The sequence below is a fragment of the Cryptomeria japonica genome, chromosome 7, assembly GCF_030272615.1.
Source record: "Cryptomeria japonica chromosome 7, Sugi_1.0, whole genome shotgun sequence".
Lineage (NCBI taxonomy): Eukaryota > Viridiplantae > Streptophyta > Pinopsida > Cupressales > Cupressaceae > Cryptomeria > Cryptomeria japonica.
Window position 1 is genome coordinate 109012365 of NC_081411.1, and position 18269 is coordinate 109030633.

General features: G+C 36.7%; 1 protein-coding gene and 1 non-coding gene across 2 annotated transcripts in view; both read right to left on the bottom strand.

Annotated features, from left to right (window-relative positions):
• LOC131045892 (uncharacterized) overlaps positions 1–17896 on the bottom strand; it is a 152599-nt gene extending 134703 nt beyond the window's left edge. The window contains exons 1-4 of the mRNA XM_057979557.2: positions 17699–17896; positions 12473–13015; positions 11164–12336; positions 10741–11068 (exon numbers count right to left, since the gene is read on the bottom strand). Of these exons, the coding sequence (XP_057835540.2) occupies positions 10741–11068; positions 11164–12336; positions 12473–13015; positions 17699–17827 (2173 nt within the window). The 5' untranslated portion in view covers positions 17828–17896. The remainder of the gene's footprint in view (positions 1–10740; positions 11069–11163; positions 12337–12472; positions 13016–17698) is intronic.
• Positions 199–270, bottom strand: TRNAA-AGC (transfer RNA alanine (anticodon AGC)). The gene has a single exon. It is a non-coding gene; the product is annotated as a tRNA-Ala (tRNA).
• Positions 17897–18269: the final 373 nt, after the last annotated feature.

An 18269-nucleotide genomic window follows, 5' to 3' on the forward strand; every position in this document is an offset into this window, starting at 1 on the left:
CACAAATAAACCAAATAACAACCGAGTAAATCGTAAACTGAATTTCATACAAATGCTATGGAGTTTTCTCTTATTGGCAATATAATCACTTACATTAAAAAACTAGAAAAGTTCTGTTAAACATTACAAATTAATTTTGGTCGCAGTAATTTGGAATTTCAGAATTCATATAACATTAATGCTCTTACTGTTGAGACATGGACCAGCTAGGACTCGAACCTAGGACCTTCCATACGCTGGTGGAGTGCTCTACCACTGAGCTACTGGCCCCTCTTGGACCAGTCCATCATCGGTCCGGGTGTGGCTTATTTCCAACACCAACAACCCCCCTTAAGCCACACCTCTCGTGTGCTTGGGGCTCCTAGCCTGGACCTGGCTCTGATACCATGTTGAGACATGGACCAGCTAGGGCTCGAACCTAGGACCTTCCATATGCTGCTGGAGTGCTCTACCATTGAGCTACTGGCCCCTCTTGGACCAGTCCATCGTCGGTCCGGGTGTGGCTTATTTCCAGCACCAACACTTACATACCAAGTTCATACCACCATCAAACTTAAACCGCCGATTGAATACCAAGCTGGCCACATGCATAGATGTACATATTTCTGATGGAGAAATTCAGATCAAGCTGCAATTTCTTACAAGTTGTGATTTATTACTAAGTGTTGTGATTCTCCTCTTAACCAGCTGCACTTCCTCTATAAATGATCGCTGCAACTCCTAGAGAATCCACTGAAGTTTGTTGATTGATCAGACAAGAAATGAAATGAAATTATTGAAGGCCGACCAGATTAGTGCTCTTCTACAGCAAATAATAATTATCTCTGTCCCATTTTGCAGACCTGGGTGCCATTAATGTCTCCTGATTGAATTGAACATCTCAATATTTTCTTGGGGTTGCATCCAAGCATGAACCTTTCAAGGGTTTTGTCCTTAAAAGCAGAGGGTGATTCTAAATTATTAACAATGGTTGATAGATAATGAGAAAGATTGCCATCGAACTCCATATATAGCTTCCAAAAATGCTATCGACCTCTTCATGAAATCCAACTTAGGCTTTTAATAATAATATTTGCCATCTTATTAAATGTTAATGCCCACCATGAGGAGTTTTCTTAGGAAGGATAACCTCTTCACTTATTGTTAACATTTTTTGGCGATTATTTTGACATAAACTATCATCAAATTCTTTTAAAAAGTTTCATAAAGTCACCCTTTTTGCAGTAAGCATTTTATTAAGTATAAGCCTTGGGTAGTCTAATATGATTAAATTGTAAGTCAAAAAACTTTAGGAAGCTTAGGTGCCAAAGAAAGGAAAATAAAAAAAATTCTTGTGATGTTTTCTTTTTGAATTCCCTTCCCACGCAGCATGACCGAGTTAGGGTTAATTATTTTCATTATTGGAGGTCTTCCCTCATCTTGGCGTGAATATTTTCTTGCTCTAGTGATATCCACAATTGCAAACACAAGGCTAAAGACCAGGCACATTGAAGGGGACGTGATAGCACGAACTCCATGTTGAAGGATAGAATAAATGGTTGAAGACTAGGGCACATTGCAGGTTTGAAGATGAAAGTATGGCAAAAAACAACATTTGGTTGCTTCAAATCTATTCCACATGGTAGTATATGTACCATTCCCTCCATGCTTTACCAGGTATGCCTTGAAATATGCAAGAGTCCAGCTAAGGATTTGAGTGTGATAAAATAATTGTTATTTTTGTAAAGTTTCGAATATGCGATGTTCAATAACAGAGGCTCCTTCAAACAAGTTTCTATGCATAGGGAATAGTAAAGAAGGAGATTGTTAGTGATGGGAAATGTAAGGTCTATCTCAATGAAAAGAATGACAACACTAAGATTAACAATGTCACAGCCTGCCATGAGTATGGAAAGATAGATCTCAGTCCTTTTTGTGCCTTCTCCATTGGATCACAGTTTGCAAAGATTGCAGCAACAACTATACATGCGATCCTAAGCAATGGACATGACATTCTCAAGAGGAGCACTTCTGCCACGAATACTGAAAGATTGGATTGGCATGGGCATTTGATAAAGCATTACAAGGATGTTCCAGACTGATGGTTTTTAGTGTTATTGTTTGGCAGCTTGGCATTTTTCCTTCTATTGTCATTTGTATAGGAAGATTAAGGGGGACTAAAGAGGCATTTGGAGGTAATGGAAGACAATGTACAATGAAAAGAGATATCACAGACCTTATGACTGTCTCATGTATGCACAGAAATGAATAGTGTGACAGCCATGTGTAAGTGACAGTAAAGTGTTTAACAATGCCAATGCTAAGGTAAGGAGTGGAAGCAAGAGCTCCTATTCAAAAGGAATTACCTTCACATTTTGCAAGGGTAGTGTCATACAAAACAAACAATGACATACAATGAACAGTCTACATAGGCAGTTTCAAGAGAAGACAACCAGCTTGAAGTGATGGCAAAAAAAGTATCAAAAGCAATGGATAGAACAGTTGACATGGACATAAAGACAAAGATATCTGACTTAGGAAAAAATCAGAGGTAAATTGCAGTCATAAATAACCATCATAAATAAGAAGATGAGGTGATAGTATGCTGAGAGCAGCAAGTATGAATAGTGGACATAGCTCAAGAACACAAATACATTTACTATTATTAAAATATTTGATGCTGTATCAAACAATGGAAACGAAGTCTCCTTAAATAGATTTACACAAACGATGTTTCTAAAAGAAACAATTGTGAGCTAAAACCAGAAATAGAAACTACCTAAGCAAACTAGACAACTAGATGACCATTAAAGAAACAATACATTATTCAAACATTTACCATGTGAGGTTTCATTCGTCATAGACAACACAGTAGACAAGGTCTTAGTCAAGGGTGACAATAAAATGCAAGATAAAATAGAACAAAAGGGGACGTTGCAGACCTTGAAAAGAAGATAATCCATAATGTGCATCTCATACTTCAAAAAGGCAGAGTTTGACATTTGACAGTGACAGAGGGGCATATGTAAGATTACAAGTTTCAAAAGGTCCAGGAACATTCAGGAACAATCCATGGAACAAGATACCTAGTAGGAAGAAAGAAGACTGCTACTATTACAAAAGTAAAAATTTCAGTCATAGATGCAAGTGATCATGTCATCTGATAGTAAGTATGATTGTCAAGGAATCAATAAGATACCATGGTACGAAAACAACCCTTATGAAATAAGCATGCTGTAAGATGTGTTTGACTGTATTGAAAGTCATGAGAGCCATGAAGAATGAATGACAATATTTCAGTCCTAACAAAGGCAATTTTTCATTAGTGGCAGTCAAGAATATAAGGTATGAATGTATCATGAGCAGTGGTCTTAAAGGAAGCAGTGAACTATTGAAGGTGACATTTTTGTTAAGAAGAGAAATAGCTTGTGAATACTCAAAAATTTCATGTGGTATGTTTGTAGCAATGTGAGAGCTATAGCTATTGTAGTCAGCATAAAATGCCCATTGTTATGTTTGATAATTTTGGTTATCCAACAATGCATTAATTAATTGTATTACGATGGGTAGTTAATGTGTCGGTTGGATGATGGTTGTGTTCCTCTCGGCAACTGTTGGGTACCTTAAATATGTTGTGTACCACCAAGGAAGGGAGTATGGTATAGTCGAATAAATTGTAATCCTTGGTCGACCATCTCTGGTCTTCTTCTCTATAATAATTGCATGTGCAAATAAAGATGTATCATTTTTTCCATATGTTGTTGTAGGTTCTATGTGTTGTGTTGTTCATGTGCTGTACCTTTCTTGTTTACTTCTGGTAATTAAAGAACATACCCCATAGGGAGTAAACATTTTGGTGTCATTGCCTTAAAAGAAATCAGGTCAGCCTTAAGTGATTCATGCCCATAGACCCCATTAAAGGTGAGAAGTGGCCACAAGGTGGTCAAGACCAAGCGATTAGGTGATCTGCTGACCCTCGGGCGAAGGCAGTGCAGGGATGAGTCAAAGCCTGAAAGTACTTAGAGTGTTGGGATGTTGGAGGTGGACGTGTAGAGGACACACACGTGGCCGAGAGTGCAAGGAAAGCACTAGAATGTAGCAATCGGACCAATCCATCCAGGTCCGACACACCTGGAAGTACTCTGAGTGTTGGGGACCCTGAAGGTGGATATGTAGAGGACCCCTATGTGGCTAAGAGTGTAGGGAAAGCACAGGAATGTGGCAGTTGAGGCATTCCACCCAAGTCCGGCACACAAGGGAGTAAATAGGCGAGAAACCAATTTGCACTGTATCAAGAATTTGCCCCTCACTAAAGGTGACCAAGGGGTAGAAGACGTAGAAGGTGGACACATAGAGAGCTCATGTGTGGCTGAGAGTGCAAGAGAGGCACAAGAATGTGGGCGAGAGCGAGATGTCCAATTTGGTCAAATACACACGATACCTTCCAAGTGAAAACAATGATGAACACCCAGTAGTAGCAGAAACTCTTGAAGTTCATAGGGGATGGATCAGAGGACCTCGTATGCCATTGCAAGACATGTATAACAATATGGGAGGCGAATGGCCAAGATGACAAGGACTACTGGCTGAAGGAATTTCTTGCCACCCTTCGAGGGATTGCCATTGATTGGTACACAGACCCCGATGCTAAGCACAAGGCAGGATGGAATGATCTAAAGAAGACGTTTGAGGAGTTCAAACTCTTGAGGGATGACAACGAGATCGTAGCAGAAATCTATAATACCAAGCAGGGTAAAAATGAGAGTGTACGCGCTTACAATCGTAGGCTCAAAGAACTACTAAACAAGATGGAGAACCAATCAGCCGATGGGTTGAAGAAGAGGTGGTTCACTAAGGGATTGATCCCTTCGCTACACAAGAAGATGAAAGTAGTACCTCCATCCTCGTACGCCAATGTTTACAACTGGGCGATGGACATCAAGAGTGAAAACAAAACATCCTCCCAAGGGAAGAGGATGACCGATGATGAGAGCACCAATTGTAGTAGTGATGAAGCATCCAAAACCGTGCAAGCCCTTCAATAGGATATGTTGAGAATGATGAAAGAATCGAAGGCCGAGAAAGGAACCAATAAAGAAAGTAATGAACCATGGTGTACTGAATGGAGAATTGAGGGGCACGCGAAAGGTAATTGTCCTAAAAAGATGTTTTGTGAGATTTGTCAGGTGATGGGTCATTCAATAAAGGAGTGTCCATATAATTTGAAGACTAGAAGTACGCAAGTACCCTTCACACAGGGGGAGTCTAGCCCATTGAAACCATAGAATTTATTGCTAGGCGATTATGGAAATCAACGAGGGCGAAATCAAATACAGTATGACTCTAGAGGACGTCCTATCATATAGTGCCAACAATGTAGCAAATGGAGACACTTTGGGAGAGACTATCAAAACAACAAAAATGTAATGTCCCCATTTTGCGAGCATCAGAGTTTGTAAGAATTAGCCTATCATTTGACCCTCGTAGGCTAATAATTATTGATAGAGGGCCTCGTGTGGCAGTTACTTGGTGATTAGAGACATTACTCTTCAGCTGGATTCAGGTTTTGGCCTTTGCACAGGTTTTTTGACTCAGATTGGCACACTTACTATTTATAGTAAGTTACTATTTTGGGAGAGTCAAGGTTCCTATTAATAGAAAGACACCTGAGCAAAGCTTATTGGCAATGTCAACCTTGATTGGGCCTTTGCAGCTATTTCTAGACTCAGTTCCACATACTTACTATTTATAGTAAGTCACTATTCAGGGTTTCTATTTTTAGACAGGCATCCAATCACATGGAGAACAGGGAGAGTCGACTCTTGGCTCAGACGGTTTAGCAATCAGACAAGTACATCAAGAGATATTAAAGTTTAAGTGACTTAAGTGATTTATTTAATATTTTAATATTATTATAAAGTTCTAAAGTAACTTTATAATAATAAAGTCACTTTAATATAATAAAGTGCGTTAAGTGAATAATTTAATGTGGGAATAAATCTTTTATCCCACATTGGCCAGGAAGGTGTTTGAGCTCTCTTAAGGAAAGAATAAAAGGAAAGGCAAGAGTTCATTCTCGGCATCCAGTTGATGAATAGTATTTTGATTGATTTTTATTGTGGAGCCTAGGGCTTTCGCAATTTTCTTCTTTGATCATAGGAAACGAAAACTTCCTATTGATAGCAATTTTGAAGGTGTGAAATAACACCTGAATTATTGCAGTTGTGGGAAAGAATACTTCAGTTCTTTCATTTGTGCAAATTGGTTAAGTTTTCTACAAGGGTTTGAAGTTTATTGTTGGCGAACATTTATAATTGGTTGTGAATCATCCTTCTTTGGCACATGGAGTTATATCATTCTTGTTGGGAGAGATTATCAACAAATTATTCAAGGTTTTAAGAGCAGACTGCAAGTTTGTTCTTGCTGCTACAGTGCGCATGAACAGTGCACGTGAACAGTGCGCATGAACAGTGCCGTGAACAGTGCGCTACAGTGCCATGAACAGTGCACATGAATAGTGCCGTGAATAGTGCGCTACAGTGCCGTGAACAGTGCGCATGAACAGTGCACTACAGTAGTTGGAGTTCTATAGAAGGGGATTTAGAGAGGTTGAACAGCTATATATATGTGACAAGGGATTTGCATATGAGGAGAATCAAACCAATATATCAAGGCAGCCATTGAAATACCAGGTTTTCTATCTATGGTCATTGTATTAGAAAATCATTACTTCATTGCATCATTTTCTATTATGATTATATCATGAAATATTTGGAGGTTGCATATGTTTAATGGAGATATAATTTGCATATTCCACATTCAACATTGATCAGCCATTTAACTTTCATGCCAATTGTTTGCTTAAATGCCTAATGGCTGTAGGTGTACTTTGGGATGCATGACAAGTGTTTGTCTTAATGTCCACTAGCTGTACTAGTTAATTTCAGTCATTACATATGTGTGGAAAGGTCTAAAACAGCTAGTATATCATTTCTATAACAACTTTGCATTGTTAGAAGCTTTCCATAACTTCATTTGCAGCCTACAAACCCAAAGAAGACAAAGAAAGAATTCACTACAGCGGCTTCAAACATTGTATGCCAAATGTTTGACAATATTCCTTGGTGTTCATATAAGCAAAACAGGGTCAGATTAGCCAAGGGATATTACAAAAAACAACGTACAATTATTGTGCAAATTGTGTGGACCAAGTGACCATGAAGACGCCAACTGCCAAAAGCAAAAGGGTATTAATATGCTAGATGTGGAGGAACAAGAGGACGCAGTTTTTGCAACCACGAGAGCACAAACAAAGAAGGTGATGTATTCGGACTCTTGTACAGAGAAGGAACGATTTCGAGAAGGCATAGCCGAAGTAGAACAAGTGCTGACGAAGGAACGAGTAACATCCAATGGAATTGCAAGTACGTCATTGCAGGAGTCAGAGAAGAACATAGTTCGGCAGGTGCTGCAAACAACCATACCCATCAAGGTGGCAGACCTTCTTCAAACTATGTTGCAATTGAGAATGGCAATTACCAACACAGTCAGTGAGGACACAATCATCTAGCAACAATGTAAGCCACAAATGAAGGAATTGACAGGGAAACCACCACGCGAAGGGAATGAGGCTAGTGATCCAATGTTATTGACGGTGAGCATCGGGAGGAAGTTGGCTGCCATCGAGATGGAAATAATGGGCCAAAAGTTGACAAACACCATCGTCGACGGGGGATCGAGAGTTAATGTGTTGCCGAAGGACACTTGGAAATCTCTGGGGAAGCCGACACTGTGGCCACCAACCTTCCACTTAGTAGGTGCCAATCAACATGGCATCAAGAACATTGATGGCACAAAAAGTAATGATTGGGACACAACAATTTTTCCTAGACTTCATAGTCATCCCATTGCAGAAGAAGGCGTACGATGCACCCCTCAGAAGGGGATGGTTGATTACTCCCAAGGCAAATCATAATTGGAAGCGGAACACACTCTCGATTGAGAGTGATGGGAGGAAGCACATCATCGATTTGAGGAACCAAGGGGTGAGTGAAGAACTGGCATCCTCCGACTCACAGTTCGAGGGTGCGTGCCATGGGGTTCCTTTTTAAATATTTAATTTAACTTTACACTTTACTTTATAAAGTCACTTAAATTAAATTTTTTTTTATTTTTAGAAAAAGTGGGGTTCCTTTTTAAATATTTAATTTAACTTTACACTTTACTTTATAAAGTCACTTTAATTAATCTTTTTTTATTTTTAGAAAAAGTGACTTCATATTAAAATAACATTATATTCTCAAATAATAGCAATTCCTAACACCCAAATGCCAAGTATAAGACCCCACATGCCAACACTAACATCTCCTATTCACTGAATTCGCTTGTGGAGATGGGTAAAAGGCGAATCTCTGTATTTGAGTGACCAACAAGGAAAGAGGGGACATTACATTTTGGGAATCGATTGAACAAATTGTAGAATTTTCAGAGCCTCTAGTAAAAGTCTTGAGACTAGTGGATGAGGGAAAACCCTCCATGGGATATATGTATGAGGCCATGGATAGGGCCAAGGAGGTGATAAGGACTAAGCTGGGAAATAACAAGGAGAGGTATATGTCGTTGTGGGGCATAATTGATAGGAGATGGGATAATTAGATGCACACTCCTCTCCATGATGTGGGATACTTTCTCAAGCCATCGTTATTCTACAAGACTTCATTCATGGATATTGATGCTAAGATCAAACAAGGCTTCTTCAAGTGCATGGACAAAATGTTTCCAAACCTTGAAAAATTTGATGCAGCTATGTCAGAGATGAAAATGTACAAACAGGCTAAGGGTTTTCTCTCTTCTAGGGTTGCTATGCAAGATAGAAAGACCTTTCAACCATGTAGACTCTATAAGCTTTTGACAATCTCTTTATTTTGCCAACATGGTCATTAAGTTTGTTAAGATTTTAAGATACTCTTAGTCTTGCAATATCATCTCCATATAATGTGTTTTTTAGCTCAATGGTGGGCTTATTTTGGAGACGAATTGTCAAATCTTATGTGGATGGTGTGCGCATTTTGAGCCAACCATGCAGCTCATCCACTTGTGAGCGTAATTGGAGTGTTTTTGAACACATACATTCCAAGAAACACAACTGAACACAAGAACATATGAATGACTTAGTATTTGTTCACCACAACCTCTGCTTGAATATAAAGAAAGTTCAAGTTAAGAATATTAATATATAATTGCAGTTGTTGAAATCGTATTCACTATTCATTGTGTTTCTCACTTGTAAGGCAAAGACTAATTTCTACATGGGCAAAATCAAGAACTATTGAGGAAGACAAGTCAATTGACCTCAATGAGATAGATCCAAAGTCTGAGTTGATTGTTGTTGCTACTACTGATGATGATGATGATACTCCACTTGAGCCTACAGATTTTGATCTCATGATAGAAGCCAACTTGGATCGTAAATGGATTGAACAAGCTAGGATAGGCTCTCACCCACGAGCTTCATCATCAGGGCCTCCTTCCCTCTAGCATGTCATTGCCTACAGTTGATTTTTTCGAATTTTGTATTTAGTTGTAATGTCCCCTTTTTGGGACATTAGAAGTCTATTAAATAATTTAAATTTAAGTTGTCAAATTATGTCATATTTAATGATGACTTAAATTAATTATTTAATAAAGTAATAAAATTACTTTAATGGAGCTTAGTGAGAGTTAATAAAGTCATTTTAAAGGGGTTAATTATAAGACACAGGAAAAGAATTCCAAGAGACAGGCAGAGGATATGCGAAGAGTCACAGAGATGTGCTATTTAAGATCATGGAGAGGCTCATTTTGTTATGCTTGGTTATTGTTTTCTCTTGGAGAATTTTGGGAAGCTTTGGCTTTCAGCAGGTTTGAGGATGGAAATTGTCGAGCTTGGAGGCAGTGGACGGAAACCCATTTGTCTGTTGGGGATATCACTTAGGTGTCTCACTTTGTGCTGCAAATTCATATTTCTGGTTATCCAATCTGACTGTAAGTTTTGTGGCTATGATTGGTTTTTTGATGTTGTACTCTACTGAAGATTTTAAAGCAATATTCATATTTAATTTCAGAATCTCTATTTCAGCCTGATATTTTATGATTTTCAGTATAATTTGTTAGATATAATTGAAAACAGTTGCATGCAAATTGTTTGTAAAAAATTTTGTGGTTCATTGGTTAAAAATTGGAGCAAACATCCATAGGGGATATTTCATTAGTTTACAGGTTGACTTTGTATAAAGTCAAACTATATTGTAATCGACATTTTGACATCTACCACCATCTATATATTATTTATGTCGTGATATGTTTTGTGCAATGTAATCAGCGATATGAATATAAACAACGAAAAATCTATTTTCTACAATTCATATGTTGAAGTGTCTATTTCACTCGCCTACAATATCTCTATGATGTGGAAATGCCCTTAAATATATTAAAAAATGTAGTTTTCAATTGTTTTTCTGCAATTTTCTACTCTTTTTGTAAATCCGATTTCTTCCCACTTTTCCTCGATTTTTTCAAACAAATTTGTACTTTTGTTTTGCCGATTAATTCCCCAAACAATTAACGCTTCTATGCTCTGAATAAGAGAAGAAAAACATTAACGACCAACAAAAATTTATAAATGAAGAAAATGAGTAGTGACCAACATCTACTGTTTGAACGTGATAATAATTCTGTTGTCATATCGGCAGATTTATGTTTCAGGCAGAAAGCAAATATTACCTTTAAACAGTTTAGCGATCATGTGCAAGACAACAGCAGCCTCAACAACATTCTGCTTGCTCTTTCCAAAACCATCTTCCGCTTCTCTTGCATCTGCTATATTAACAAAAGCATATGTTCCATACATTTCAGACGTAATATACGCATTGCCATATGCTTCCATGTTAACATTGGGACCATTCATGATACAATTTCCATAAAACGCCATATTTGGGAATTGACTGATAGATGGATGCATGCGATACTGTGTATTTAGAAGATGGACTGGATGTCCAAGTAATTGTAATCTTTCAAAGAGACTTCTACCATATCCTGCTTTCTGGGATAGCTGACAAACCAAACATGAAATAGAATTAAATTTTTTAATTGAACTTATAACAAACTGAAATAAACAGACAACAATGTAACCTAATATTAACAAACCAGGCTGATAACTGTTGCCGGCAGCTGATATGGATCTCCTATAAGGATTGCGTGCCTCACACCACGGGTCTGCAATGCAATGGTTGATTCAGCCTCTGTGAGCTGGGCTGCCTCGTCAATAATCAAGCAGTCAAACGGTGCGGTCTCATTCATGCACCCTCTTGCAGAAGACGATACTGTTGAAAATACCAATTTAGCATGCGACAAGCAAGTACTCTCTATATGATCAGGCGAGATGACCTTTTGGGCCATATGGGCAATATCAGTTTGACTGGACAAATGCTTTCTCAGCAATTGGATACACTCACTCCTCTTCAAACAAATAAAAACCTTTAAATCTTTCTCATTACTACGCATGTTCTTATTAACTATACTTGTTGACCCTTCTGCCTCTCCCAGACCTTCGCTGTTACTGCAACAACATTCTATAAGGACACTTTCTTTGACATTATGATTTTCAATAAAATTCACAAAAGATTCAACAGCGTTGATCAAACATTCCAGTTCCTGTTTTCCTGATAAGGCTCCTGGCAAATCATTTAATAATGTGTTTGCAGCCTCACAAAATTTTGAGGTTAAAGTCTGCAGTCTTTGTCTAATAGACTGTGAAAAATCAAGGCTGTCTGTTTCTTGAGAAACTTCATACTGGGAAACAGCTGATTCAAGAAAATCAAGAAGAGATGTCACACTGTACCTCCATCCTGTCATTGGCAGGAAACAGTTGTACAAACGATCAATTCGATCTTTAAAGAAAATATTTCCCAAAATACCTTCTCGATCAAATCTCTCCTCGTTCCCTACCAGTACGAGATCACCCAAATTCATGACACAAGGAAAATTATCTTCATCAGGACAACTTCCAGATGGACTTGTAACTATCCTGACGAACCTCATTGCAACTTCTGATATCGCTGCATTAGTGGGTGCACACACAAGTACTCTTAACATCTTATGACCTAAAATAGAAAGAAGCGAGATCAGCATTGAGGTCTTTCCTGTTCCCGGGGGGCCCTGGATCAGCTTTATATCAGAAGAATATTTAGATTCAACTGCATTAACTGCTTGAATTACAGCAGATATTTGAGAATCATTTAAGTCATGAGGCATGAAGTGCTTGCTCCTGAACTTATCTAAACCATCTTCTTTCACTTCTGTATTGTCCTTTTTATGATCCTACAAATCCCATCGAAGTCAGGTTAGCACAACTTATCCAGCTTCTCTGCTCGCAATGCACTTCTGATTTCCATAAACCATGATCAAACAAAATAATTACCAAATGCATAAAGCTAAAAATAATTCAAGCACATACCTTCGTATTGAAGCATATCGCTTTATGAAGCATGATCAAGTTTTTTTCCTCATCTTGCAAGTGGGCATGTAAAGCTTTCCAGATTCTCAAACTTGATATGATACTACCGACATAAAAAGCGAAGAATTCACTTTTTTTACTGTATTTTTCTGATGCAAAGGGATGTCCATTCGGCATATACAGCTTCACCTTAAACCCATCCTTAGCCGTTTCCTGCCAAGGTTCCTGGACTATAGCTAACAAATACTCATCATGAAAGTATTCTAGATTCTCAGAGAATTTTGTCGATAATATAAGTATGTCCTTTGGTTTCCACTTCAATTTTCTTTTCTCGTCCTTCTGTCCTTCTGTATAATGGATATTATAGTTACGTAATTCACCTTCTAATAGGCGCTTTTCATGAAACGTGATACTTCTACTCTGCTCTTCAGATATAGATTCCAGACCCTGCTGTAGTTGTGCTCGTGTTTCTTCTATCAGAGGCCAAACAAATGAGCCAAGGTATTCCACTACAGACGTAAATTTCTCCGGAATTTGTTTCACCTGAAAAGAAGGAAATGATCTCAACAACTATTTATAAGCCTCTTAATATGTAAAGGCAAGTTCCTCTGTAACTGCTAAATCTCAGAAAAATAAAACATTTATTCGATCAAACTCAGCTAGGAACATTGTTTATCACACCAGTACACAAGTTTCATAGCTATTCGGTGATCATCAAACATAATAAATTTTGGGTTAAACAACAGTACCAGTACATAATGAAGGGAAAAAAAAAATAAGATGAAAGGGAAATGGCTATTTTCATGTCCAGTATGTTCAAGTCAAAATATTCAAATAATTAGATCAATTGTATAGTTCTATTGATATCAATAGTGCACGATTATTGGGACATTTGTGTATAAGTATTAGATCAATTGTGCAAACTTTTTGGTTGTCAAAGTGAATATGTAATGCCTCAATAGGGAATGGGTGAGGGGTAATAGAGAATATGTTTCAGACAGCACTTTGAAATGACCACTAGTATAATGGATCCTACAGCATTTGTTTTTACTATTGAGAAGCCAGAACAATAGCTATAAGCAATTAAGTCGCATACAAAAACAAGCAAAAAAAGTCATCAAAATCCGATGTATTGTTTAGAAGCTTAGGATACACTAAGTTAGCTATAACAATAACCAGTGCTCTTCTCCTATAGCCTATAGAATATCTGATTCTTAGAAATATTAAGAATATTGGATTAGTTAGTTTAATTGTAGATTTTGGCTAATAGCCAGGTCGCATTTCTATTAAGCAATTTGTAGCAATGTGATTATATTTGTCCTCATGGGTATGTCTGTAGACATTAAGAGACATCCAATGAAGTTTCTGTCTCTCTAGAAACCCATTCCCATTCCTGCTCCTCCTGATCACAAGCAAGATAATATCCCTTCCAAAGCAGCAACCCAACTCCATTTACTCCATCTCCTTGGATTTCTTTAGTGAACATCACTGACACTTTGGGTGCCCTCAGCTAATTAGCATTTTTTCTTCTTTGAGGTAAGGATGGTCTCGATTGCTTCACCTCTACTCTGCAAATTCTTAAAGACTATAATTATTGGTGAGATACCAGAGGCAATCGAGTATTCTTTTTGCTCCTTTGGGTATCATGTCTACATCCAGCCTGCTGATGATCTTTATGCATTTTCTTGAGCTTCAATCCCCTTCGCAATTCCAAAATGGCAGCATTCGTGTTGCTTACTACCAAATTGAGATCAACTTTGCGTTGGCCGGATGTATGACTATTGTTCAACAAATCTGCAGCAGTATTTGAAAGGATTGGAACATGATGAGCTGCCCCCTTGGGTGAAGTTTCTTAAGTGATTTTTTTGGGATTGGCGTTCCGGCTTTCACATAGGTGGGGAGAGTGGCCACTATTATAGGGTGAACATTTTGTTGAGTTTTTTATGAGTTTTTTGTTGATTTTTTCATGGATCAGTTAGGATTAGAATTATAAGAATTGAGGATCTTTTATTTGTTACTAGAGTGCTCTATCAATTGACCTACCAGCTTTCATAGGGCGAGCACATTTTTGGTCAAGGTTTGCCTTATTATTAACACCTCCCTTAAGCGACATTAGGTGCTCAGGCTTCCTAGCTTGATCTGGTTCTTATATTATATTGAGCTTTTCATGAACTAACTAGAACTCAAACCTAAAACCTTCCACTTATTGCTGGAGTGCTCTATCAATTGAGCTACTGACTCCTATAAAACTAGCCCATCTTTTATCTGAATTTGACACCTTCACAAATATAATATGTAATGAGCTTGTATTTTGAGGATTGACTTATGCTGAAAGCATTCCTAAGGATGGATAAAGAAACGATCTATCGGAGTGAGCTATTTGGCCTTCTGTAATCTCACTCTAGAAAGCACTGAATGGATCATTTTTGTAATGCAGAATAGTGGAGTTAAGAAAGAGATTGCCTGAATTGTTGAGTATTTTTATAGCCTATGGCTTCATTGAGCTCCTGCAGGGGAGTGTGACTCTTCTTTCACCACATTTATGGTTTGTGCCTCATTTGCGGTGCTCTTGGTACTCTTGAGACTCTGTATCTTGTGAGCTTTAGGATTCTTCTCTCTTTACAAGATCTTCAAGATCCAGTGTTGGAATTGTAAAGGCACTTGCATATGCAACGTTGCAGCTTGCATTTTATAGATCTCTACATGAGGCAATTACTCTTTCTACTAGCCATCTTAACGTACATAAAAATGCCTAGAAGATCCAACTGATATGACCATGAATCTATGTATCTAATGCATAGATACGCAGAAGCTCGATGACGTAAGAGTTGGATCACAACTGACGTAAGAGCTGGATCACAAAATCAAGAAATGTAATGTCATCGGGCTGAGAAGCCATTCTTATGGGGACGAGCAGAAGTGGATTGCTTTAATCGTGCAAGATATTTGGGGTGTACTATGAAGATTAAGACATCATCGAAACCTGGCTCAATTCTCTACCAAGCTGTCCCGATCAGTGGATTGGCATGGGATTTTCCTACCATAATGAACTAAATGCATAGGTTGGGGACCATGTTTTAGCGTCGCCTGATAAAGGAAGAATATAGATGATCGCAAATTTGAGAGTTTCATATATTGTAGGATCTAATTTTCTGAGGTCTTTTATTCGTACAATTTGAGTCTCCTTTCCCTCTTCTGGAAAATATTACGACAAAGATACGCTGTTTTTTATTTTATTTTCTCTGAGGTTTTTCAAAGAAGAATCATTATTAAAATTAATTGATGGAAAAGTTAATTATCATTATTATTATTATATTAAGATTATCAATCATATTATTAATGGCATGCATGAATTAATTATTAATTATTCATTTATCATCTTTATTAATTTTACATTGTTGAAAAGATTTTGTTCTCTTCAAAATGTTTTGCAGCGTTATATTGTTCTCTTCAAAATGTTTTGTCGTGTTATTACTCATTCATTCATCATCCTTACTATAAATTTTCAATAGGTTGTTAGCTCGTCTACACTTGACTTAATTGATCTTCCTTCCATTTAGTAGAGTACAATCAATTGCATGGAAAAAGGCAAAGAACTTGGTGTGTGTGTTTTCCAACTTGTGTTCTCTTTCGCATGAACAAAATAAATACAAAGCTGGGGAAACAAAGCTAGGCAATATAAAGCGCGAGGTAATTAACATGGATACTTCCACTTCCCAATAGAAAGTCAACATATTTGTGGTTCTTCCAATCCACCTATATCGTCTTATATTAATGGGGATTACTAATATTATTATTTTAATATTGTGCAATGAGTATCTCTCTTATATTAATGGTGATTACTAATATTATTATTTTAATATTGTGCAATGAATATCTCTCATGACATTTGAATTTGACAAATCTGAATTAGTATTTTTTTATGGTAGTTTTGTTTATCATATAATATTATTCAATATTTTGAATTTAGTTTTATTTTTGGATAGCATGTATGTGCCCACACATTGTACGGATGAATAAAAAACAAACTCAAACTCGAAAAACATTTTAAATCAACAATTTAAGATAATTTTGTTTCTTTATGCATGTGTATTACCATCTAATTGGATATATTTTATACTTCAAAATAATAGAAAATAAATAGAAAAATATTTTTGGAATTAGTTTTCCACATTTCATTTTGAATTAAGATTGCTTCTAGATTTGTTGTGTATGCTTTTCAATCAACATTTCAAATTACAGTCAATAATCCATCATAGAAAGAGGAAAAAAAAGATTGGGATGCAAACATGACCTTAGAAGAAAGTGGAAGGAAGGATTGGAAAACAATTCTCTTGTTCGTGTAAATAAAAACATATATATTTATATAGAAAAAAATACTATTTAAATAAAAACATATGTATTTATGTACAATCTGAGTTGGCCTAGGGGTGGAGAACTTGTACCTTTGAAAGAGAGGTCACAAGTTCAAATCCCATAAGGGGTAGGGTATCTACACCTTATCAGCTTTGGCCCATTACCAATTAAAAAAAAAAAACATATATATTTATATTAGAAATTATGTATTTAAGTTTGAACAAATAAACTCATAAACCACAAAATTATATTAAATAAATAAAATATTATTAAATAAATAAAATAAAAAAATTCTTTTAAAAAACTTTTTAAATTATATAATTATGTTTAGGTAGAACTTTCAATTTGAAACCCCATACTTACCTTCCCAAAATAGGGACTTGAGGATAAAATTAAAAAAATCCAATTTCAAAGTCTTTTTAACAGCCTTATCAATTCTATTCTCTATAATTAAATCTATTTTCAAACAAAATATTAATTTATTTTCTACTTAGAAATCTTTTTAAAATTCAAGCATCATGTTTCCATTACAACTACAGACAACTCTACCTCACAAAATTCGAACCCATAACCTCTTCATTTACCATCAGCCCAACCAGATACATCCCTTTTCTCTAAGCTAACTTTCCATCTTTACTCTGAACTTCAAATTTAAAAAGAAGACCTTTCTTCCCCCAAAATATATGGAATTCAGAAGTTTCAGTCAATTATTCAATTCGGAAAGAAAGCATTCATCCATTGTCAAAAGATTTTCTACATAAATGTAACCTAACTACTGGCAATAAATTCTGGTCTTCAGCCAACTCATTTTCAAGAAGAATAACACAGTTTTTAAACATAAAAACATGAAGAAGTATATATTTATCTGACCTTCTGAGCAAAGCGATTTTCATCCATGACGTCTTTCAAAGTCCATTTGAGCACCAATTCCTCGAACATTGCTGTCACTTTGATGCTCTGCGATCCTTTACTCCTACCGCTCTCCCCCTTAGAGTGCATGATTCTTTCCAAATCTCACTATGCTTATCACTGCAAATTTAGTTTTCCAAATTATACAAGTTCATACAATTTTGGCACTCCACTTTAGTCTATATCAGAATTGTAAGGTGCCAGATTATAAAGAAAACATCAATCTTCCTGGAGAAATTTTGTGGGGATAGTCTTGCTCGTTAAGCAAAGAAAAGTATGGTGATGTGACTGATTTGGATAGGCTACTCCATTATATTTTGTGTGAGAATGAACCGTATCTTTTATTGTTATTTGTGAAAAGATTGCAGAGATTTCATACGTGCTCTGTTTTACATTATATTTGTATTCATTGCTAGTTTATACTTGTACATTTAATTCCAGTCTTTATTCGCACGTACGAAGGTGGCTTTTGGAAGAAAAAAAGTAAAAATCGGAGAATTTACTTTAATTTTGTAGATTACAACTGTACATG